Source organism: Cucumis melo, chromosome 5, assembly GCF_025177605.1.
Source record: "Cucumis melo cultivar AY chromosome 5, USDA_Cmelo_AY_1.0, whole genome shotgun sequence".
Lineage (NCBI taxonomy): Eukaryota > Viridiplantae > Streptophyta > Magnoliopsida > Cucurbitales > Cucurbitaceae > Cucumis > Cucumis melo.
The window spans coordinates 30,131,461-30,155,126 of NC_066861.1; the positions used below are offsets into that span (position 1 = coordinate 30,131,461).

Below are 23,666 nucleotides of genomic sequence, written 5' to 3' on the forward strand. Positions count from 1 at the left end.
ATAAAAAAAATATTGAAAGTAATAAGAAAGCAAATAAACAATGAACACAAAAATGCGGCCCATGTAATGCGGATTTGTCCATTTTAAGGAGTTGTTTGCACACACAACATTATTGTTTCTTCTTTTGTTTAAGCAATCACAATTGTCTTTGGTAATCATTTCATTAGTGGACGCCATTTTCTTCCTCTCCTCCACCTAAATTAATGTCAAATTACCAAATTACCCACTTTTCTCCCTCCCTTTTGCTACCCTTTACAGTAAAAGGCCAATTCAGAAAAGGAAAAGGACAAAAAAAGTTGTCAAATACATTTAATAATTTGTTGGGCGGCAATATTGGGCACAACCATCAATTCATCGTCTCCATACTCTAAAGTGCTCCTCCTAATTATTTTCTTTTTCCTTTGTGTTTATTTCAAAATTGTTATAAATATTATCAAAATAGTTGTTCATTATGTTTAATGTTCATCATCACGTATCATTCTCTTCTACATTCATCTCTTTTATCATGTGTCTTGAAGATACTGACATTTAGTAGTCAGGTAATCCACCTCATGCTTAGTGACATTTGGTAGGTTTTGTTAGACACATATTGGTGAAATTTCTATAGAAATTGGAGAAAGTTGAATTTTGTGGAGAATTTTATAATTTATTAATATCGTAGGTTAATATTATTATATTAACATATATATTATTTGTTTTAATATTATATTTATTGTTTTTCATGTTTTGGTCTATTTTCAACAATGGGGTATGAAGTAAAACTCACTAACTATATAAAAGAGAACATATAATCATAATACAACCATGGATAGAGTTAAGAAAATAGGGAAATAGCCATGGATAAGTAATATTTGATCAATACAAACAACCATATAACAAAAACACAACAATCATTATTCATTCCCTCGTAAAGGCATATTATAGGGTTTCTTGTGGATCCGACAAAACATAAAATGTAGAAAAAGTATGATACACACAAAATAGTTGATATGCACATCTTTGATACACTAAAAAGATTTAAATACGATTCAAAGGTTTAAGTACTCAACATGGTGGCTGTAGTTTAGTGGTAAGAATTCCACGTTGTGGCCGTGGAGACCTGGGCTCGAATCCCAGCAGCCACAATGTAAAGAAGTTGTTAATTTTTTCAGTTTTGATGGGCCAGGCCCAAATGTGATGAAATGGGCTGCTGGGTTTACGCCCAAACTTGAAATCGCAAAAGAGTCAAAAGACCGCGCAACGGTAACCGGTATATAGCCGGTAGCAGGTAAAGGACAAAGCGAAATCTCACAGTTGGTGAAATTAAAAAAAAAAAAAAAAAAAAAAAAGGAAAATTGAAGACACGCCATAATTGCAATTGCCCGGCAACCAACATTTTGTTTTACACTCATTTCCGCTTCTTTTCACTTCCCGCCGGAGTATACGCCATTTCTTCTCCGATCACACGGTTTCTTCAGGTTTCTTCTTCTCTATTTTCATTAAAATTTCTTTTCCATTTCCCTTCCAGTACTCAATATGGCGAGATTGTCAATTTCTGGATTTTACAGGGAATCACTGGAGCTTAGTCTATGGTTGAATCGAAACAGGATAGCTGTGGCGTCTTGTTTTCATCCCCTCAAAACTAAACCTGAACAGTTTGTCCCTAATTTTTCAGGAGAAAAAGAAGGATTCAAGAGTGAGATTCTCCGCTTTGTACTCTTAGTCCTCATCGTTTTGTTCTTGATCAACTTCCATGTAGATATATTCTTTTAAAGTTCATTTTCAGAAGTTTCATTTGTATCAGGTTTAGAAAGCGAGTGGCAGCGATTTGACATTTATTTCGCTGGTGGAGAAGTACTGTACTGTAAGAGGTAAAAATGCTGACATGCATAGCTCGTTCTAAGAAACTCGGAGATGGTTCCTTGAGTCAAATTGAAGAACCAGACTCCGTCAATGGACTCGAAAACAAGCAACAATCTGTCAAATCTCTGACAGGTCAGGTACTTTGACATCAAATTCCTTCTCTCTTAGTTATCAGGTTTCCTGTTCTAGTGACTGGAATAAGGAATGGGGGCATTTAATGTTTATATTTCTTCGTCGTTGTCCATTGATTTTAGCTCAGAGACATGGCGTTAAAAGCGTCGGGATCGTATCGAACTTGCAACCCTTGCGCAGGGCCCATACCGCAGAGTCGACTGAAGAATTGCAGCTCACAGTCGGATGCGGACTCGGAGCGGTTCAAATGGGCTTATAAGCGAAGCGGTAGCTTGAGCTCGACGAAAACGAGGACATGGGGGAAGGAAATGGAAGCGAGACTGAAGGGCATTTCAAGCGGAGAAGGAACCCCCAATTCACTGAGTGGCCGGCGAGTTGACCCAGTTGTGTACGTTGAGGAGAACGAACCAAAGGAGTGGGTGGCCCAGGTGGAACCCGGTGTGTTAATCACTTTCGTTTCGCTTCCTCGCGGAGGGAATGATCTGAAACGGATACGTTTCAGGTACGCTCTATACAGAATCATATCAACGGTGTAGATTTGTCGTTTGACTTTAATCATATAGCGTATGTGATTAAGGATCACCTCCCCACCATCTTTTTCTGACTTTTTTTAATTAGTGGGTCATTTAGAATTTAGAAACAGAAAAAATGGGCCTGGGAGGTGCTGCGGTGGTGTACAACGTAAACTATCATTTTCTGTTCAGTTTTTTGGTTTATTCGTCCTTCTGGAATTTCTTTGGCTGGGTGCATCACTAGAGTTTAAATATATGGTTTCAGTGTTTTGGGTTGGAAATGAAGAGGAAAAAAGTATTCAAAAGAAAGAAAGGAAGGAAAAGAAAAACCCTTCAAAAGTAACATTCAAACATACCATTGGAGTAATCTCCATTGGAACTGTGTTTTTATGTAGGTGGGGTCTGATTTTTCTCAGTAAAGATCACGCCTTCTCATGAAAAGCAATCAGAAAAAGTCCAAAAGTAGAACTCAATTGTTGGGTGGGGGCAAATTTGATTGTGGTGGGGAAGCTTTATTCCCAGTATTGTCGTCGTGTCGGGGAAGTCTTCTCTCTTTCTTTTCAAGAATTCTTCACGCCTACCCTGAATTCTCGTGGATTTGTCTTCTGCTAATTGAGATTTACCACCAAGTCTCTACTTTACTTCTGGTTTACCCACATGCCAGACAAAATTGAACCACATCTTGGCAACAAGCGAGGTTACTCTTCATCTCGACCAATTTAAATCTCTCATTTCAACGAGGGACACAACCAACTAACTAATTGTTTACAATTGTCTCTGCTACATGGGACCTGACTCGTTCTTCAACCCCAAATAATTGATTCGAGTGCCTTTGAATAAACTGTTGGCCTCATTTGAAACAATTAGGACCCTTCGTATTGACTTTAAACTGCGTGACACGAATTAGACGATCCTATCATATTATCTTTGTCTATTAGCATAATAAAAGTCGACGGGTTTGGATCTAGTGTTGATAGGTCTTGGGTACAGAGTCAATATTGACACCTCGAGAACTACTTTATTCAAAGCAATTAAAGTTTCACCTTGCTTTTTTCCTTTTTATTTTTTTATTATTTACTTTTTGACAAAAGGTAATTGGCTTCCCATTAATAATTTTCATGATTAGCGGCACTAAGGTAAAACTAAAAATGTTGTTGTACGTGACGCAAGCATTATTCTTTGCTAGGTCTCTTGCTGCTTTGAGTCATTTCTCGCTTACTGAAATTGTTTTATCTTTGGTTGTCCATGTCTTGTTAACTATGTAAGGAAGTACAAAAAAAGAGGAAGACAAAGTTTGTAGTTCCTTAGTTTATAGACTATAGTATTGTCTGACCTCTATGACGGTGATGTATAGCAATTTCTTTCAATGTAGTTTATATTAATTGCCTCTCGGTATCTCAAAGGATGTGTCTGTCGTTAAACAATAGGAATGCTTTCATAGGAATGTAATCATCTGGTTAGTATCTAGAGTTTGATTTTTGTTTTCATAACCATTTTGATCAGCCGAGACGTATTCAATAAATGGCAAGCTCAAAGATGGTGGGCCGAGAACTATGATAGAGTTATGGAACTATACAATGTTCAGAGGTTCAACCGGCAAGCTTTTCCTCTTCCAACCCCCCCGAGATCTGAGGATGAGGTAAGCCTGTTTGCTTATTGGCAACGCTTGGCAGATTAATAGCATTTTGAAATTATAGAAAAATGATGAAATGGTGGGTGTTAAATTTTCAGACTGGATCCTATACTGCTGATTCATCACAAAATTTTATTGTGCAATGTAATTTGATTGTGGATCATTTTGTTTTGTGTATATTGTCTGTCTTATTATATCCTATTAATGAATCCACCATCTTTCCTGAAACAACAGAGCTCAAAAATTGAATCTGTGGAGAACAGCCCTGTAACACCTCCTCTAACTACAGAACGCTTGCCCCGCAATCTCTACCGCCCCATTGGAGCAGGTGTGAGCTATTCATCCTCAGATTCACTTGAATATCAGCCAATGCAGTATCGCCAGTACCAAGATTCAGGTCTGACCTCCACTCCTAAACTCTCTAGCATCAGTGGTGCAAAGACAGAAACATCTTCCATCGATGCATCCATGAGAAGCAGTTCATCAAGGGATGCAGATCGTTCAGGAGAACTATCTATCAGCAATGCTAGTGATCTTGAGTCTGAATGGGTTGAACAGGACGAGCCAGGTGTTTATATTACAATCAGAGCTTTGCCTGGCGGCAAAAGGGAACTCAGAAGAGTCAGATTCAGGTATTAACGGGCTAAATCATCATAACTTCAATGTATATAACGCACAGAGCTTTCATAAAATTTCTCAAGTTTTCCGTTTCTGCAAATGAGCACCTCGTTGCTCCAATAATTGTTAACCAAGTTCATTTCCAAGGATCACTATCATGAAAAATGCAGTAGCACTGTCTTGGTGGTTAGATAATTCTTTCCTGCATCTTCTAGAGCTTCTTATATTTCTATCATAAGATTGGATGCTACTTCATATTGCCACCCACCATATTTTTGTTGAGTTGAGTTCCAACATCAATATTCTCTCGCAAGCCAATTATAAATCATGGTGATCAATATCTCTTTCAGCCTATCTATAGAGGTGAAATTATGTTGATGTCGTGAAAATACTTTTACCTCTTGCCTAGATAACGCTTATAACTTGAGTATTCGGTTAATATTCTTCAATCGTATTTAGTCTTACGGGTTCATATTGCTCCTATGGTTCTGCAAGCTAGTCTACTTTCATGTCCTTGTTGGTCTACTTATTTTTTAAATGTTTGGCGTTACTTTAAACTGAAGATAGGTCAGGTGGCTCACAGGCCTTCTATCAGTGTTCATTGTGTCAGTCTGTGGTATGGTTCATACTGTAAATGTGATCACGTCTGACCATAACGTCGTATGTGCAACTGCAACATGATTTGTTTTAATCAAGGGCATTTTGTAGCCAGAAATCTTATTCTCAAGTCCATTTTGTTTTCTGTTCTATTGATTTTCTTTGAATGTTGCAGCCGGGAAAAATTTGGGGAGATGCATGCTAGATTGTGGTGGGAAGAAAATCGAGCCAGGATACATGAGCAATACTTGTGAGAGTGACGGTGCAAGAAAGTTGGCATTAGGCGCTTTTCTAAAGTCTGAAAGAAGTGGTACTTTTTCAAAATTTATGATCATTGCCATACTAAGTAAAAAGTCTCCCTTATAGAGATCTTTCCGGTGCTTTTAGTGTTGGCACCCTGTGATGTTTGGGGGTATACATATACATGCGAAACCAAGTCGTGTGTAGGCTTCACAATATGTGGATGTTAGATTATTATTTTTTAATAACATTTTTTTTTGTTGTCTTACATTTTGGTTGAAGAGGCATTGCCTATGTATTGTAGTATGGTGGGTGTAAAACTTAAATTCCTCATGTGTCAATATCAATGGAAGAGATTAAGATGTGTAGAGAACACGTGTTATTTCTAAGCAATAGAGATATAAATTTATGGCCACAAACAAGAATTTTATTTATACTAAAGATGACTAGAGAGGATAGTTTTAAAGTCACGCCCCTATTTAGATTATTGTAGAAGGACCGGATCAATAGATTCAAAGGGTGTGCAGGAGAAGTCCAATCCAAGCAATTGGTTACTGAATCTTACAAGTTTTGGAAACCTCGAACCTATTTATTTGAATGTTATAAAAATTGCCTGCCTATCTTATTGATCTTAAAACTTGGGAGTGTCTTGAAGAGCCGGAAAAGCATGGCAAGGTCAAGGCATTTCAGCAAGAATACGAGGATGAATTCTGGGTTTGTAAGTCCGGTTCTTCTTCGGAGTTGTGGTTCGAATTTCAAACGGCCATGGGGAGCCCTACAGCTTAGGAAGCTTCAGGTCTGAGACTCTGACTCCGACAGAAATTGCTGATTTTTGTGTGTGTTTTGAATAACCATTGTATGAGTTTGATTGGTTGTATAGGTTTGAAATGAGGGAAAGTGATCCATCTCCTTGTTGTCTTTGCAGGAAAGGCTCATATTCGACCAAGAACGCTTTGTCATTGCTTTCGATAATCATAGAATCCACAATGGTTTGGCATATTAGCAAACAAATCTTCTTTAGGCATTGCAGACAGAAAATTGGAGAGAGAGTTATTATAATTAAGGATTCTAAATGAGTAAGAATAATAAGATCAGGCAAAGATTGGAAGAACTAAAGCGTTTAGTATTTTGTGTGGTACAGAAGAATTGTAATTAGATACGTAGTCTAGAGAAGCAGATGGTGAGATTTGTGAAAGACAAATGTTAGTGGAGAGTGAAGAGTGTTTCTCAACAACCGACATAGAAGGATTCTCAGAAAATGAGAAAGATTTTTATTGCGCAAAATAGCTCCCATATCATCATATGCCGTTGCCATTCCCTCTGGGGTTGCATGTAATGAGTAATGGAAAGCTGTAGACAGGCTAACTTCACCCTTTGTCTTGGGTATAGGGTGCATTTTTGGTCACTCCATTTTAAGTTTTCTAATAATAAAAGGATGAAGAAAAGATATTGAAAAACAGCTCAGGTTTTAAAGTTGTCACACTTGAGAATAATGCATTTAACAGTTAGAATTTTGCATCAACGTCTTTCAAATAGAAAAGTAAAGGAGAGTCTAGTTTGAGCTGGATAGCTAAACTGGTTTAATTATATCTTCTATCAAGTGGTTAGAGTTTTAGACCTCCCAACTTTATATGTCGTTGCCCTAACAATGTTGATGGATGTGTAGTCCTAAGCTCTAACATTGTCCCCGTATCATATTTCATAATAGAATGTACTGAGTAATGGAAAACTAGAAAGGTAGGAAGTTGGACGAACTTTGAATCTATATTGATTTTACCATAGTCTTTCTTCCAAGTCTTAATGAGAGCTTTAGCTAAAGTTTTTCAAAAACTCAAAAGAAGTTTTTGTTTTCCAATTCTTCGATCCATAGATTGTCAAGATTGGCTATAATATCCTTGAAGTTAATAGCCTTCAAAGTTTCATAGCTTTTATCCTATGATCTTTAGAAATTCAAGAGTTATATTCTTGAGAACTACAGAACTTTGATCTTCGATTCTTCTCCTCTTCCAGAACCTTTATAGTAGAGTTTCTTGACCTTACATGGGCTTGGGATTGGGCCTGGCTACTTATGGGCTTAGAGATTGACCTTGGGTTTAAGCACATTCGTTTTACTTGGCCCAATTTTCTTAAACTTCTGCAAAATCCTAATTAACTAACACCTCAACAAAATTCCAGTATTAAATGGGGCATATAAACAAAAGTTAAACAAAATTGTCGTACAGAATCCTAATTTGCTAACCTCAGCAAATTTTATGCCATTCGTCCTTGTGTATCTAATTAGTGTTAATTTGAGGAAATATAATAATATAGACGTAGGACGGATATTGGTATTTGGTGCAACATCCTCCGAACCAATTCCTGGAAAGTAATTGGGGCAACAAGATAATGTTATCGCCAGTTTCAAGTGCAAAACTTGCCACGTGGAACAGCGGCAACATGATATCTCAAATATGGACCTCTCACCCGGTCAAGCTTCCACCACCACCACCACCTCCGTATTCTAAAATAAAGTCAGGAACAAGAACAGACACACCTTAACAAAACCAATATTCTTCATCTCTCTCTCTCTCTCATTTCAGCATAGAAGAGAGCTGAGTAAAAGGAAAAAACTTCAATAAAATTTGACAGAGAAGAGCCCAAGAGAAAACCAAATGGCTTCAACTTCTGCTATTTCAATGCCGATGCCAATTACTAATGCGGCACAGAAGAGAACGAGGAGGGCCGAAGCCTTCGCCAAACCATTGCCTTTGAGGCCTTCCAACAAGCCAAGTGGCTCCTCAAGCTCCAGCGCCAAGTTCCAAGTGCGGGCTTCTTTGAAGGAGAAGGCTGTTGCTGGACTGGCTGCAACGGCACTCACAGCTTCCATGGTCCTTCCTGAGGTGGCTGAAGCTGCTGGCCCTGGCGTTAGTCCCTCTCTCAAGAATTTCTTGCTCAGCATTGCAGCTGGTGGAGTAGTCGTCACTGCTATCTTAGGTGCAGTTATCGGCGTCGCCAATTTCGATCCCGTCAAGCGGACCTGAGCTGCGGAGGATCACATTCCACCAATTATGTTATCACTTTCCATTCATGATGTTCCATTCCCCTGTAGTGGTAGTTTCTGTGTTTTGTGTGTAATAATCAATATGCGGCTCCTGCTGTAAATTCACCAGAAACTATGATATATTCAATATAAAGTTTCTATTTGGCTCAAAAGTCATTTGGTTTGGATGAATTTTGCTTTGTCTTCTTGATGTGCCCAAAGTCCTCCAAGGCATTCATTATTCAACCTAGAAAAACATCATTTGACGAACTGAAGCTACAAATTTTGTCAACTATTTATCATCCCAATCTTGAGCACTCGATGCATGGTGATATACAAGTTTAACCTAAATACATTTTATTCTACGAATTTCTGGGGAAAAAAGAATATTTCCTTTCGTTCTCCAACAGTAAAATAAATCTGGACAGAATGAGACCGCCTAATCAGCATGAAATCATTTGTTACCTCGAAAATTTGGAAAGCAAATCCAACATATATTTGCTTTCTGAAGAATAGTTTACCCTATCTGCCTTGACTACAGTATTTTTCACCCTTTGTTCATCCCCATACACCTCCTCCTTAATTTTGAGCCTAAACAGAAATTGACCGAAGATTGTACTTCTGATGATTTCACCAAACTTGACATCATCCTGGTTTTCATACTTCAACACATACAATTCCTTGGCTGAAACACCCAGAATCTCTTCACCAGTTTCCTGGAAGGCCGTCACCCATGTCAATCCAGTATGGTCTTGGATTTGAGCTTGCAGAAGATACCTGTAGTCGCAATCCTCAAATTCTTGATTGCACCTGTCACACACCCACTTCGAGTTTCCTGATCTAGTCACCTTCTTGTTGCATTGTCGATCTCCAATCATTAACGGGCACGCTGTGTAGCAGAAAGAATCTGTTTTGATAAATGATATTGTTGCTTTCACCGTTATCCAATCTGGCTTGTCGGCTCTGCCTAGTCCTTCATCTTTAATCTGAGACACAGTCTTCCGAATATCATTCTTGGCAGATCCTGGTACAATTTCTTTAGAAATAGATAGAGAAGTAGTATTCTTTCCCCCACCATCGTACCACTCCCTCAAGATGTGAGCCTCAGGAAGATCGGGATTTATGAAAAGCTGAGTAGAAGAAATTGTCCCAATGGATTTCCCAGTGAAATCACTTACCTTCCCGGATTTCACAGCTAAAACGGGAGAAAGGCCTGAGTAAATTATTTCTTGCAATTTTTGGCCTTCCTTGTTGCAAAAATCCCCCCACATTGTTAGCTCAACACTCCTGCCAGACGCATCCTTCAAATACACAACTCTTCTTTGAGTTTCCATACCATTTTTCCTCAGAACAGGAATTGATGGATTGATAGATGTTACAATTCCAATAACATCCAGAATAGAGTTGGTTTCGGCATTCTCGATTTCACTGATAGGTTTAAAAGAAAACTGTTGTCTTGGTATGGTATCATCTTCATCTGGGCACGGTTCCACAGTGGAAGATGCCTCCAAGAAAACCTCCCATTCATTCTTTAGATGATTGAAATCCTTCCGTGCAGGTTTTAGGCTACCTTTAGAAATCAAGTAGACTTTACCAACTTCTATGACCTCATAGAAACGATCCACAACCGCATTAAAACAGGTCACACGTATCTCTCCTCCATCAGAATCGAGGAGGTCAAAAGAGAAAACTTTTCCATCTCCTTTGGCATTGTTATAGCGACGGAGATCACCCTTTGCAGTAACTCTTGCCTTTATAGCCCATCGTCCCTGATAAGGATTCAATGCAGCTATGGGAATTATACAAGCTGGTGCATCGTTCTTAATGATTGCACCATGATTTTTATAATTTGGAGGTGGCTGATATGGAGGTTGAACTGTAGCTTGGAAGCTTTGCACATTATGAACTGGATTTCTGGCACTCAAATGACCATTACCAACCTTGGCAGGTTGCTCTAAATTTCCAGACGGTGTTGCCTTTTGTGCAAAAGTCTCTGATTGAGCTGATGATTTTGGATTCCCAATTATCTCACAATCCAATATAATAGTTTCCAGGCAGAGTACAACAATAATCCTGCATGATAGGCAGATAGTAGAGAAATCACCATTGGCTCCAGGACATAGCAATGAAAGTCAGAAGTGGACTTAACTCAAAGGATATAATTTGTCCTGCTCAGTTATAACATCAATCCTACTGTGAAGAATCTATAAATCGTCTAGTTTACAAAGCTACAGTCAGCACAGAATGAGAAGTAAGATACCATAATTAACACGAACATGAGAACATATCCACAAAGCAAACACTAATTGTACAGCTAAAAGTTAACCAATAAGACCTTTCTATCTCATGTCATGGTTGGTACACAGACACAAATTTTAATAAGAATATGAGAGATTAGCACTAAACCCAAACCAAACAATGGAAATGGAGAACTAGCGCTGTTAGAAATTCTATAACCTTGGACAATAATTCATGCATGCACCGAGCATTTCAAAACAAGCATCTAAATTGACAATAAGACCTTTTTCCCATGATGTGTTCAGATACACAAACTTCAACAAGATAAAAAGAGAGAACAGGAATCTAAAGCGCTAAACCACTTGTGTAAAATTATAACACCTGAAATGGACACTCGATCAATGATTAAAGTTCAATAATCGTATATACCATAGGCAGTAATTCATGCATGAACCAAACATTTCAGACAAGCATATAAATTAACAATTGGACCCTTTTGTCCCCGAGATGTGTTCTAGTACACATAATTTAAAAAGAATAAAAGCAGAGGACGACAATCAATCAGTACTAAACCACTTGTGTACAGACCAAAAATCAGTTGTGTAAGACCTAACAATGAAATTGGACAATCAATCAGTGGCTAATTAAGATTAATGTAAACTGAATCAATCTTAAACATTAAATCATGCATGCACCTAGCATTTCATTATCTCAAACAAACATATAAATTGACAATCGGACCCCCTTTTCCCATGATGTGTTCATATGCACAAAATTTTCACGATGACAAAAGGAGCAGAAAGAATCTATTGGCACCTCTGTACAAACCTACCAATTCAAATGGACAGTTAATCAACAACTAAAATTAAATTAACTGTATCAATTTACGAACTGTCAAACGGGTATGTAAACTGATAGAATCTTTTACACCATGATGTGTTCACATGCAAAGAATTACCACTTGTGTACAGACCGAAAGTTCAAATAGATCTATGATTACAATTTAATAAAGTCTGTCGACCTTAGACGGTAATTAATGCAAGAACTAACTCACACAACCTCTTTTAGCATGATGTGTTCATAACACATCATTTAACAAGAATAAAAGGAGAAAACAGAAATCTATCAAGATTAAACCACTTGTGTCCAAACCTAACATTTCGATCGTACAGAAACCAATCAATGATTGCTAATAAACCCTAGGGTGGTAATTCACGCATGTATTTAACATTTCAAACAAGCATAGAAACTAATAACAGAACATTTCTCCCACGATCTGTTCGTATACACAGATTTGAACAAAAATAGGAGAGAACAGAAATCTGTCGGCACGAAACTAATTAATAATTTCTTTCATTGACAATCAAACGATGATCAAAATCTAATACAATAGTATCAACGTTAGACGGTAATTCATACATACACCTATCATTTCAAACAACTAAACAAGCATACAAACTGTTTTCTATAGGAGATTTCAATGTAAAGCAAAATAACCATTTCTCCGTTTCAGCTATGAATCGCAGAACAGTTCATCTTAAAGCTTCAAGCGCACACCTAATTTTACTAAACATGCATCACTTTGTCCGAGAAGGCCAGTAAGCGAATTACAATGAACAATAACGCCACATACAATTAGGTTTCATTAGCACACTGCGATGACGAAAAGTAATCAATGAAGTACGAGGGAGAGAACGAACTTGCGGTTCTTGATGGGACTGCAGACATAATCGATCAACTGGATAACGGATCCTTTCTTGACTCGTCCAGTCTTAACAATATCATTAAGCTGCGTGGCGAGCATAGCCTGCTCAGCAGAAACAGCATCGGAGATCAAGAGGCTGTACCTCTCCTGCGCGTTACCGATCAGCTTGATATCCAGAACCTGCACCAGGGGCTTGGAATTAACGTCGCCAGCGACAATTGCGGAGATTGCATTGGGCGTGAGATGCACCGGCATGATGCAGATACGACCGCAAGAGAGCTCGGGAACGAGTCGAGAGGAGAAGGTGGAGGATCACGAAGAAATTGATGAATCCCCTAGGAAAAGCATTGCGGAAGGAATTGAAGACGAAGAAAAGAAGGGGAAGAGTGATCTAGGAGTTGATGAAGCAAAGCATGTGCAAGTCAAGATTAATTAAAGAGGGAATTCAGAATCAGTTACCGACGGCGAGGTAGTGAGATGGTAAAGTGCAGTCCTCGGCCGGAACTCTTCGAACACGAGCTTCATCAAGACGTGCGTTTATTATATATGTGCGCGGGGAATGGATCTCATGGCGGTTTCTTTTTCCTTCGAAAACAGGATAGATAGAGAGAGGGAGGGAGAGAATAACATGCAAACGCCTATCCACGAATCCCAGCCCAAACCCGACTTACAGAAAATTACCAACATATCCTCCAACATCTTCCAAAATGGTCAAATTTTTGATCTAATGTCATGTACATAAAACTTTGTTTTCGTTTTTATATTTTTAAAATTTTAAATTTCAAATAATATCTTTAAACTATAAAAAAGAGTTAAAAAAAGTCATTGTTATCAGCGATATAAAATATATATATATATATATGATCGTGGTTAGTTATACATAAAAAAGTTAGTATCTTATTTCAAAAGTTTTCTTTTGAAGAAAAAACTGGACTATAACAATCAAAGCTAGCCTTAAAGAAATAATGGTAAAATACAAAATCGATTAAAATTTCTTTTTAAAAAACTATTAATACACAACTACCATGGTCAAATTATCTTAAATGTTTTCTGGAGCTAATTTTAAATTAAAATTCCAAATAAGAAGTTGAATCATCTCTACAAATTTGTTCATTCGACTTTATCGTTCTCTATTCTCTTCCAAAGCATTTTTGTTTTTTCCCCATGGCTATGAGGGAAGATACTCTATTTTCTTTTTTCTTTTTTTCTTTTCTTTCTTCACGGGTAAGATCAGTAGAGTTATAAAAGTACCAAAGAGGTTAAAAAAAGAGCTTTAGAAAAGATGTTAGTTTTGCATGTGAAACACATTTTAAGTTAGAAATCGCAATTGTCTCATACGATCTATTCATTAAACAATAGCTTGAATGTATGGAGATACATCTTCAGTTCAGGTAAGTAAACATGTAATTATAACTTATAATCAAAGATGTATAAGCTATGATCGCTGAGTTTTGATATATTGCTTGGTTTAGCAATATTCTGAAGTTCTAAGCATGGAGTTTCTAGGCGTTTCCAACCAGCCCTCGCCCATGTGCGAACCTTGCATCTTCCTCAGTGAACACATGAGTCTCATTCATCATCCTGCACACACAACCACAACAAACGCATGATCCAAAAATCAATAATCACTCAATAAGATACGTGGGTTTTCCCCTTCTTAGCAAAGGAAGAGAAGGAAGATCGAAACTTTGTACTTACAATGTACGGATGGTCTTGTTTATGACTGTTGACGATACGATGAATGCACCATCCAAGTAGCGTAGCTCGCCTCGGACTCTCTCATGAATCTTATTGTTGAGATCCTCCTTGTCCAGTCTAATAGGATGATCAGAAGCCTACAGTTGCAAATTTGTATGAGTACTCCCAAAAAGTATGTTTTTAAGCACTTAAGAAAATCATTCTATATGCGTCAGTCTCTTTCTTTTTCATTTCAGGCAATAAGATGCACAATGAATAGAATTCTTTCTAGTTGCTTACCAAAACCCATCCACATGAATCGGCGTAGGATGGAACATGAGCGGTATATGCAATCACATCTGTGCACATAAAACAAAGGATGGTATGCCAAACATGAGCTGTATGTGCAATCAAAACTGCACTTGGAAATTATCTTAACAATTACATGAATGGAATGTTCAGGCAAAACACACAGTAGGATGTTGGGATTATGTTAACGTCTTACATTTGAAGACATGCTTTACGGTGTTGTATATTGATGAGAAGACCTTGTGGGAGAGAATACCAGCAGGGCCGGCCTGCATTTTTGTAACAGTATATTAAATCTTAGTAACAATAGAAATTAGCGACGAACAATAGCAGAGGGTTATGGATATGTTATATACTGTACCTGAGTAACAAATATACCATTGTCACTGAGCTTGGGCTTAATGACGTCCTCATAGAAGGATTTAGTGTACAGATGGTTGCATGGTCCTCCTTCATGTGGATCTGATAAATCACCAATGATTACATCGAACTTCTCTGCTCGTCCCTCCAATCCAGCCCTTTTCAATCTCAGGTTAGTTATTTCAAATCTAAACTAGAATTCGTTTGAAACGTGCATTCATTCAAGCAAAAGTTGAGATGTAGTTTAAACAAGCTTCACCAAACTGCATAACTAAAATGCAAATGGCGGATTCAGTCCAAAGGGCAAAAGCTACTCACTTTGCATCGTCAAAAATAATATGAAGCTTCTCGTCCTGAAATGCATCTTGGTTTTCTTTTAGGTGTGCGCGGCAGAAATTGACAACATCCTACAATGTAAATTAAAGACCATGCAAAAACTAGTGTCTCTCATTTTTCTTCTCTTTTCCTTCCATTAAAGTGTCACTACTAATACTTTTTCAAGACATGTAATTAAACTTCCTTGATCCTTCTGCCACATGAATTAACAAACGAGTGAATCTTAGGGTTTTGAGAACCATACCCTATCAATATCGCACATGACAACTTTCTCAATACTTTTATGCTTTAGTGTCTCTCGAGCAGTAGACCCTTCTCCACCTCCCATTATAAACACTGTTTTGGGACTGAAAATCATTCATTCAGAAAATCAGAAGGAAAGATGAGAACAAAAATCAGCTACGCTTCAGATTGCAGTCCCACAAAAACCATATTAGTTAACAGAACTAAACCAAATATGAAGACAGCATATACTTATGATGCAATAGCAGAGCAGGATGAACCAAGGACTCATGATAGATGAATTCATCTTTTTCAGCACTTTGCAGCTTCCCATCAAGCAATAAAGCCTGAAAGAGATGTCAACCAAATTTCAGCAAATTTGTATTTAAATTAATCAAGGGGTTATTGGGAAGGAAACTGAAACGAATGTGGGATAATGCAAACCTTCCCAAATCGCTTGGTATCCAACAGAACTATATCTTGGAACTCGCTAGTGGTTGCATGAAGTACCCTAAAGGATGTGAATAACGTCAGTATCAATTTTAACTTAAAAAATACGCTCGAATTTTGCATCCACACTACAAAAAAACAATTGGTTTAAAGGCAAGAATACCAACATCTTATGAACATGAGAACAAAAGGAAACAAGAAATGGACCTGTTGACGGCAAAGGACCATTTGAGATCATCCTCGAGTTCTTCCTCGAACCATTGAGGGAGTTGGTGAATATGATCAAGAGGGAGAGAAGAGGAGTTGGGAATAAAGAGAACCGAAAGGGCAGAGCAGAAGGAAGAAAACATTGTAGAAAATTGAGGTGAAAGTGAATATTGTGAAGAAGGTGTAGAATGAAGGAAGAAAGAAAGAGGGGATTATAAAAGGGGTATTGGAATCCATGTGGAACCCACAGGAATTGAAGAGCGAGAGAAATGCAGGGAGAAGAAGGAAACTTGTCAAGAAAAGCATGAGAAGAAGGCGGAGAAGAAGGACATGTGCATGCGTTATGGTGAAAGAAACTGAAAGTAAACGCATCAAGGATATGGGCGAAGAGAGCAGATAAGGATGTGAGAAATTGCAAAAATCCATTTGGGCTCTTTAACGGAGTTTTCAGTTCCTGCAGTGGAGTTCATTGCCCAAACCATCCCCTTCCTTCTATAACCAAATGCATGCAAAACCCAAATAACACGTAATACACACAAATCGGACCATGCTGTCTTCTTCTGCTACTGCAAACGTTTATTTATTTATTTGTTTTACACAAGAAATTATGAGCAAGCTCTTCTCCAGTAAACCTTCTCATTGTACTCTGCTTTCCAGCTACTCGTACCATATTTACCAAAATCTATTCACTTCTACTTGAAGCCGTGACTGAGTAGTCTTCATGAAGAAGTGCGGTGATTAGTAATTAATTTTTGTGTTTTCCTTTTACCTTTCCATTTTCACCATTTTTTATGGTTTTGAAGAGGTAAGAGAGCTTCAAGCCCGCGAGCAGAAACCTCCATTACATTAAGCTAACAGTAACTAGAACGAAATTTCCTAAACCCCAAAAAACAAGTGTACAATTTTGAAATTGAAGCATCAAACAAAGGACATACCTGTCTGACATTATATCTAATAATGCTCTCCCAAAGCATTGAAAAACATAATACAATTATAAGCTCAAATGTACTAAAAAAATACGAAATAAATGGCAGTCAAATGTCAAGTCCTTGACGAAAGTATGCACCTAAAAGATGGGATTTAGTTCAAACAGGGTTCAGAATAAATAATCATTAGGCAAAAATTGAAAATTAATATCTCAAAAAGACTGTTCTCCATATGCATTTTGTTCGATTATCAAAAAGAACGCTCTGCAGTCGGGAGGCCCAAACCAACAGATCACTGAGACATAACGAAATCTTTGGGAAAGAAAGTACAAAATGGACGATGATTGATTCCATACATTAATATCTAGAATAGAGCCCTCTCAAGCTACTGGTACTGGTGGTACTGCTACTGGAACCTCAATATCAGCGGTCAAAACTGCTGGTGGTCTATGGACGATTTCTTCTTCCTCCTTGGGAGAGTGGATTGTGACGACATCAGGAAGAGGGGTGGTAGGGCCTTGCTTGCCCTTAGGATCCCAATCAAGCATGATCTTAACTTTAATACCAAGAACTCCCTATGCCAGAAAAACAAAATAACATTAACAGAGTGACGGATGTATTGTGTAAGCAATTGTTCTATATATTAATACTCGAGGCTAACCTGTCTGAGAAGAACATGTCTAACAGCCGAGTCAATATAATCTCTGACTGGTTGACCCGAAGAGATCATATATCCATCTTTGAACTTCATAGATTTTGCACGCTGTGCCCTGAGTTTTCCACTAACAATCACCTGTTGCGATTTACAAATTGCATGTTAACATAGCTATACAATTTTTTCATATGTTGATAATAATAGCGGATTGAGCTACAAACTAACCTCACAACCCTTCGCTCCACTTTCCATGACGAATCTCAGAACACCATAGCATGCCCTGATGGAAGAAGTACATATATAAACATTTAGACTGTCTAACAGATAATATGAACACAAAAACTTGAAAAAAAGTTGACATTGAATACTTTGGATTAGAAAAAAACATGTAGATTAAACAAAACGGAAACTCGAGAGTTGACTTGTAGCACATCAGTGAGCTTTGATCGGTGTATACACTGCCTAGTGATTTTAATTTATATGTCAAATGGGTTTCCAAGATTGGATTAAATTATAGGGACGTTCATGGTAAGATAAGTATTGGGGCGGACAGTAGGCTTAAAATGCGGACAAGGTGGAATGCAGTTCTTCTCTTGTAGATTTTCATAGGAAGACATGTATGAATGTCCCCTGCCGAAAATTTAAGAAAGAACGCACACACGCACACAAGGGGAAAAAAACTAGAAGATTCCTTTTCAAGCACAGACCACGCTTCCTTGCTACCAGAGAATTGAGACTAACCTTGTAGAATCTGTTTACAAGAAAGTGTTAGTTGATAGGTGTTACCTGCAAGTACTTTCCTACAAACATTGTGCTGGACAAAACTGGATTATACGTTCTTATTATCAGTATAGTTTATATTGACTAATATTGAGACTTAGTTCTCACCTATTTTAAGAAAACGTCTCAATACTATCTTTAGCCTCCAAAAATAATGTGACAAGAAGAGACTAAAGATACTACCAGGAAGCGCATGTATCTTCCCTAAGGTTACAGTGTGAAACAAAATGATTCCACAACGATTAACAAATGGAAGAGCTCAATTTATATTGTCACCTTCCGACACGAGGTTGGTACCAAAAAAACCAATCTGCTTTGTAGATGACGTAATCACAAATCCAAGAAAAGGAAACCATTTTTATGAATCTAAAACGAAGCTCCCATTGGGTGAGATTTTATATAGTTAGTCAAATACTGCATTTTAAACAAGATGTCAAATATTTGCGCTAGAAATAAGATTTCTGTGATTTTTATTCTTTCATAATCATAAATAATATTCCCATTTCAATTTAAATTAATAAAAATAATGCTACTAGTAGTTATGGGAAGAAAAACGAAAAAGTACCTACGAACAGCAAGGCCACCAAGTAGCTTATAACGAAGTGACTCGGCTTGGGCAATGGCACAAAGCCCTCTATTGTTAACTTTCTCGGCATAAAGCTCAACACTGTTCTCCGGAAACTTGAACCGCTTCTGCACAACAGAGGTTAGCTCCCTAATCCTCCTACCTTTTTCACCTATATAACAGAAAAAGTGCGAATGTTAATCCAATACGTTAAGTCCAATGAACGAATAAGGTAGGTTGTTCAAATAACTTTAATCAATTGAATTTATAAATGAAAGTAAACTGACCGAGAACGTTTTGGGTGCGGGTGGCTCGGATGATGATCTCAGTGCGCATAGGAGTAACTCTAACCTCGACACCGGAGTACCCATCCTCTGCCAACTCTCGGGTCAAAACCTCGTTTAACTCGGCAAAAAACACTCCATCGGCTACGAACTGAAACAAAATCGAAAAGAAAAAACAATCAATAGAAGATGAAAGAGGTCAATCGTTGCAGATAATGGGAGGAAAAAAGTACAGATCGAGAAAATTTGTGTACTGACCTTTCTCTTCTTACTCATCTGGGTCGCCATATTCAAAGAGAGGCTGGAAAGAGAGCAATGAAGCCGCTCAAAAAATATCTAAGATGTGGGAAGGGAAGCCTCTGTGCCGCGCTGCCGCGGATTGAACTTTATATGGCTGCATGCAAATGTTATGAGATTGTGATAGCAAAATTGGATCTAGGGTTTCCAAGATGAACGGAGGCGATTGGTTTTTAGATACGGCCCAACAAGCCCATCTCCGATCCAATTATTGTCGGTCATTGATGAGAAGGCCATATAGAAATGGGCTGATACGAAGAAGGCCGAATTTAAAATATTTATTTTGAAAAATAGCATTAAAGTTTCTAAATTAATCGGGTATTATTCGCTCTTTAAAAGCTCCCTTCTCATTTTAGATTTTTGGTAAATTGGTGAGAGATTGTTCCACCTATAAAACACAAATACTTTTAAATAACTTACTTAGATTCAGAATATTATATATTAACACTTTTTTAAGTTGCAAATTTATATATTTATTACAAATATTAGATTATCTTTGATAACTTTTATAGCTTTAGACTTCACTATATTTACAATTTTTATTTACAATTTTTTGAAGATGTTCTTATACACTTAATTATTATATTTAAAATTATTATCTATTATAATCATAGATTTTTAAATTAGGTAAAAGTCTAATTTTTTTCAATTTTACTTTGGATGATATTCAATTTAAATGTCTTTTTCCACTCAAAAGTTAGGTGTTTTTTAGAGGTAGCATTGACCATTTTTCATTAATTTTGATGGTGGACCATAGGCTTTTTTTAATGAGCTATCTTAATATTTTAATTTTTTCAATAAATTAGTGAGATATTGTTCGACGAATAAATTCCCAAAATTTTTATTTTTTAATCCATAATCTCCAAATTATTATTATTATTATTATTATTATTATTATTTTGCAAAATAGCTAGTTGAAACCACCCTAAAAAATTGAGTCATCATTCTCTAATTTTATTGAGGCATGCGACCTCTTTGCGAGGTTAGTGCTTGACAAGATCCACCCAAATTTGGGGCATAAGTCAACTCGCCAACGACTTCCTCGGGAGACCATTGATTTCCCTTTCAAGCACCATTAAAGAATTCAGGAGATTTGTGTCAAACTGTGACAAAGCGGAAGGAATCTCACCATCCGCGTCCCAAAATCACAAATTTGATGAAAATGAAACTATATTTTAGTTAAAATTTCAACGAATTATCATTGTATAAGTTGTAAGCCCCGATAATCAACCAAGGAGGATATCATTGCTATTTATTGACTATGCCATGTGAATGGTGAAAGAAATGTTCCTTGATTGCCAATTGAAAGATCAAGAAATGACTGATACAATAGTAAATGAAAAGGAGTGTGTTAAACAAAATATTTGGTATTTTTAGGATTGTTTGGTAATCATTTCATTTAATTTTTTTTTTTTTTTTTTAAGCTCAAACAACCCTCAAATTTTTTTTTTTTAAGCTCAAACAACCCTCAAATTAGCTGCTGTGATAAAGATGCAGCTAGGTGGTGAGGTGACTAAGAAAGTCAACATGGGAAAAGAGAAAACGATGGTTCTATAACAACCTTTCTATTCACAAAATTGATTTGATGTAGTTTTTTATGACACCAAATCAATTGGCTCTCAGTTAGTCTTGACATACTCACAACCCTTGATACCAATTTCAATTCAACCTCCGCTATCAACAATTCATTCTTCACCCTCCCTTCTTCTTCACCAATCCTTTTAAACTTCTTTGCTATACAATTCCCACTTCTCATTATCTCTTTTAGCCTTCTCTCCTTCTGCATTTACATGGAAATTGAATATCAACTATACCATCTAAATAATCATTTAGAATGAGAAAAACCAAGAAAGCACACCTTCTGCAGACCATTTCTTATTTCCATCATCATCCGTTGTGCATTAAGTTGTACTTGAGCACACTTGATCGTTGAATTCTTGACGAATTTATCTGCGCGTAGAAATTCCCGAAAAACCTGCATTGAATCTTCAATGATTGACACTAGAGCTGCAGTTGAGATGGTACTTTCATCTTCTTTGCCTCGTTGCTTTTTGTCATTTACACAATCCACTGCAATGAGAATCAGGTCAAGTGTTTCATTGTAATCTTCTATAAGTGTTGCTAATCATTTTGAAGGTTAATCCAAATAGATCTTCAGCGTGCTCATGTATTTACCTCTTATGGCGGGAACTTGAAGGAGACTACGGATGAAAAGTCGGTTTCTGGCATAGTTGTCGATTCGAGGGCCGCAAAACTGTTCATCTTCAATGAATCTTTGAATGAGGATGGAAAAGAGTTGAAATTCATTGGCAACTCGAGTGAACTGAGAAACCTCTCGAGAGTCATTCTGTTGCAACTCAGTGGCTTTCCTGTGCTGCCAATGCAGAAGTTCCCAAGAAAGGCAAAGATGTCCAACATACACCATTTCCATGTCCCTCTTTAAGTCTCTCGTTAATATTGGACAGCCCTTAACATCTCCTCTCCTTGGCCTTAACTTGAGGGGAAACACAGATTTAAGACCAGATTTCTTTCCATCCATTGAACCATTTGGATCTTTCAACTTAACTAAACCTGCACCAAACAAAATCACATCATAATGCAATTGACTTCCCCAATTTTTTTACTAATCCACAACTTATAAGATATCAATACAAGGTCAAGTTCCTAATTAACTTACCAATTGCGTAATTTGTTTGGATATTGGAGATGTCAAGCTTTCGCATTTTCTCTGTATAAGTCTTGTACACCTTTTGGATCTCTCTGAAATGTTGTTTGAGTTCAAAATTTTGATCCTTTTTTAGAGGTTTTAGAGTTTCAACCGTTGTGGGACACATGGATCCTGCCTCTCCCTCATCTTCTTCTTCTTGTACGGTTGGAAGCCCTCCTGTTCTCGAGTTTCTTAGCTCTATCTTGAGTTGGTTTATCAAATCTTGGTGCTCTTGCAAGAATTCCTCTTCTCCTTCTTCTTCTTGCTGCTGCTGCTGATCAAAAAATTCCATCCCCTTCTCAACCTTTTCTGTTTCTGTCAGTTCTACCAAATAATCTTGATTCTCCTCCTCGCTCCAATCATTTACAGGCAAAACTTTGGCATTATTTGAGACATCTAAACGTGGTTTTAATTCTAATTCTATTTCTACGTACTCTTCATCAAAACTTGGAGATTCAGAGTCTGAATCTGAAAAAAGAAAGGAACCATCTTCCACTAGGGTTTCAACCTCGGGACAATCAAGGCCAAATTTCTCCACATCCGCAGGAATCGGGGCATCTATATTGGAAACTAAACCCTCGTGTTCATCTAACTTTTCTAAACCCTCTTCAGAGTTCAATATTTCAAGTTTCACCCCAGCATCACTTTCACATAAATATTTTCTGCTGTAACATTCAAAATCACGATCAGGAGTTTGCTTATCCAAAGAAGAAGGTGAAGCGGTAAAGCAGAATTCTTGGACAAAACAGGTGGTAGTTTCAGATTCTTGGATGAATCCATGGATTTGTGTGGTAGGTTCCAACTGATATTTGCTTGAATTGTATTCAGCCTTTGCTTGAAATTCACTTTCTTGGCCTTTAGTTTGAAGAACAGAATCAACAGTTCCATAGTGAACCTGAATTCTGAGAGAGATTGAGTGATCAGTGGGTGCAGTTTGATTGAGAAATGTAAAAAAGTAATAATAACAATAACAATAAGGTTAAGAGACAAACCTGAAAAAATATCTGATTATTGCTCCAAACAGAGAAAGCAGAAAATTGTAGATGGAATATATGAGAGGACGCATGTTATGGCATAAAAACTCATTTGAATAAAAATGGGATGGGGAAAAGGCAAGAACTGGAAGCATAAGTTTTAGAGGAATCAATTCATCCTGAGCCTATTCCAGAATTGCAAGCAAAGTGAAATTAAAAGGCCGAAACAATTGGGAGAGAATTCATTTTCTTTTTGAGAAGTGGACATTCCACTTGTACCGACCAACACGGAAACCTCTCTCTCTCTCTCTCTCTCACACACACACACACACACACAAGAGTCTTTCACAGTTTCCCTTTACTTTATATATGAAAAAGTAA

At 37.4% G+C, this 23,666-nt stretch overlaps 6 protein-coding genes and 1 non-coding gene across 11 annotated transcripts; 3 read left to right on the top strand and 4 right to left on the bottom strand.

The window, feature by feature from the left end:
• The first annotated feature begins 1,052 nt into the window (after positions 1–1,052).
• TRNAH-GUG (transfer RNA histidin (anticodon GUG)) lies at positions 1,053–1,124 on the top strand. The gene has a single exon. It is a non-coding gene; the product is annotated as a tRNA-His (tRNA).
• On the top strand, positions 1,065–8,766 carry LOC103498685 (protein Brevis radix-like 4). 3 transcript variants are annotated; one of them, XM_017046456.2, is made up of 8 exons: positions 1,065–1,457; positions 1,548–1,675; positions 1,766–1,979; positions 2,097–2,476; positions 3,990–4,125; positions 4,354–4,751; positions 5,510–6,370; positions 6,500–8,766. In XM_017046456.2, exons 3-7 carry the CDS (start codon positions 1,857–1,859, stop codon positions 5,586–5,588), a joined length of 1,116 nt encoding a protein of 371 aa, XP_016901945.1. In that variant the 5' UTR covers positions 1,065–1,457; positions 1,548–1,675; positions 1,766–1,856; the 3' UTR covers positions 5,589–6,370; positions 6,500–8,766. The 3 variants fall into 3 exon arrangements, with proteins under 3 accessions (XP_016901945.1, XP_016901942.1, XP_016901948.1); XM_017046453.2 differs by having other exon boundaries at positions 1,784–1,979; XM_017046459.2 differs by lacking the exons at positions 1,065–1,457; positions 1,548–1,675 and having other exon boundaries at positions 1,827–1,974.
• LOC103498706 (replication protein A 70 kDa DNA-binding subunit A) lies at positions 8,114–13,175 on the bottom strand. Its single transcript, XM_008461441.3, has 3 exons — positions 12,996–13,175; positions 12,532–12,871; positions 8,114–10,666 (listed from the first exon to the last, which is right to left on the bottom strand). The coding sequence occupies exons 2-3, from the start codon at positions 12,789–12,791 to the stop codon at positions 9,055–9,057; spliced, it is 1,872 nt and encodes a 623-aa protein (XP_008459663.1). The 5' UTR covers positions 12,792–12,871; positions 12,996–13,175; the 3' UTR covers positions 8,114–9,054.
• LOC103498700 (uncharacterized) lies at positions 8,226–8,594 on the top strand. The gene has a single exon (XM_008461419.3). The coding sequence runs from the start codon at positions 8,226–8,228 to the stop codon at positions 8,592–8,594; it is 369 nt and encodes a 122-aa protein (XP_008459641.1).
• A 668-nt stretch (positions 13,176–13,843) lies between the features above and the next one.
• On the bottom strand, positions 13,844–16,981 carry LOC103498720 (thermospermine synthase ACAULIS5-like). The gene is made up of 10 exons (XM_008461453.3): positions 16,098–16,981; positions 15,885–15,951; positions 15,693–15,787; positions 15,463–15,565; positions 15,201–15,289; positions 14,884–15,040; positions 14,719–14,791; positions 14,514–14,572; positions 14,235–14,371; positions 13,844–14,117 (listed from the first exon to the last, which is right to left on the bottom strand). The coding sequence occupies exons 1-10, from the start codon at positions 16,238–16,240 to the stop codon at positions 14,039–14,041; spliced, it is 1,002 nt and encodes a 333-aa protein (XP_008459675.1). The 5' UTR covers positions 16,241–16,981; the 3' UTR covers positions 13,844–14,038.
• Positions 16,982–17,176: 195 nt separating this feature from the next.
• On the bottom strand, positions 17,177–19,733 carry LOC103498727 (40S ribosomal protein S3-2). 2 transcript variants are annotated; one of them, XM_008461464.3, is made up of 6 exons: positions 19,566–19,733; positions 19,311–19,458; positions 19,024–19,195; positions 17,904–17,958; positions 17,685–17,816; positions 17,177–17,598 (listed from the first exon to the last, which is right to left on the bottom strand). In XM_008461464.3, exons 1-6 carry the CDS (start codon positions 19,593–19,595, stop codon positions 17,404–17,406), a joined length of 732 nt encoding a protein of 243 aa, XP_008459686.1. In that variant the 5' UTR covers positions 19,596–19,733; the 3' UTR covers positions 17,177–17,403. The 2 variants fall into 2 exon arrangements, with proteins under 2 accessions (XP_008459686.1, XP_050940879.1); XM_051084922.1 differs by having other exon boundaries at positions 19,311–19,451; positions 19,562–19,710.
• A 1,173-nt stretch (positions 19,734–20,906) lies between these two features.
• LOC103498734 (uncharacterized) lies at positions 20,907–23,633 on the bottom strand. 2 transcript variants are annotated; one of them, XM_008461475.3, is made up of 5 exons: positions 23,304–23,632; positions 22,282–23,213; positions 21,780–22,175; positions 21,463–21,674; positions 20,907–21,384 (listed from the first exon to the last, which is right to left on the bottom strand). In XM_008461475.3, the coding sequence occupies exons 1-5, from the start codon at positions 23,438–23,440 to the stop codon at positions 21,127–21,129; spliced, it is 1,935 nt and encodes a 644-aa protein (XP_008459697.1). In that variant the 5' UTR covers positions 23,441–23,632; the 3' UTR covers positions 20,907–21,126. The 2 variants fall into 2 exon arrangements, with proteins under 2 accessions (XP_008459697.1, XP_050940878.1); XM_051084921.1 differs by having other exon boundaries at positions 21,133–21,384; positions 21,474–21,674; positions 23,304–23,633.
• Positions 23,634–23,666: the final 33 nt, after the last annotated feature.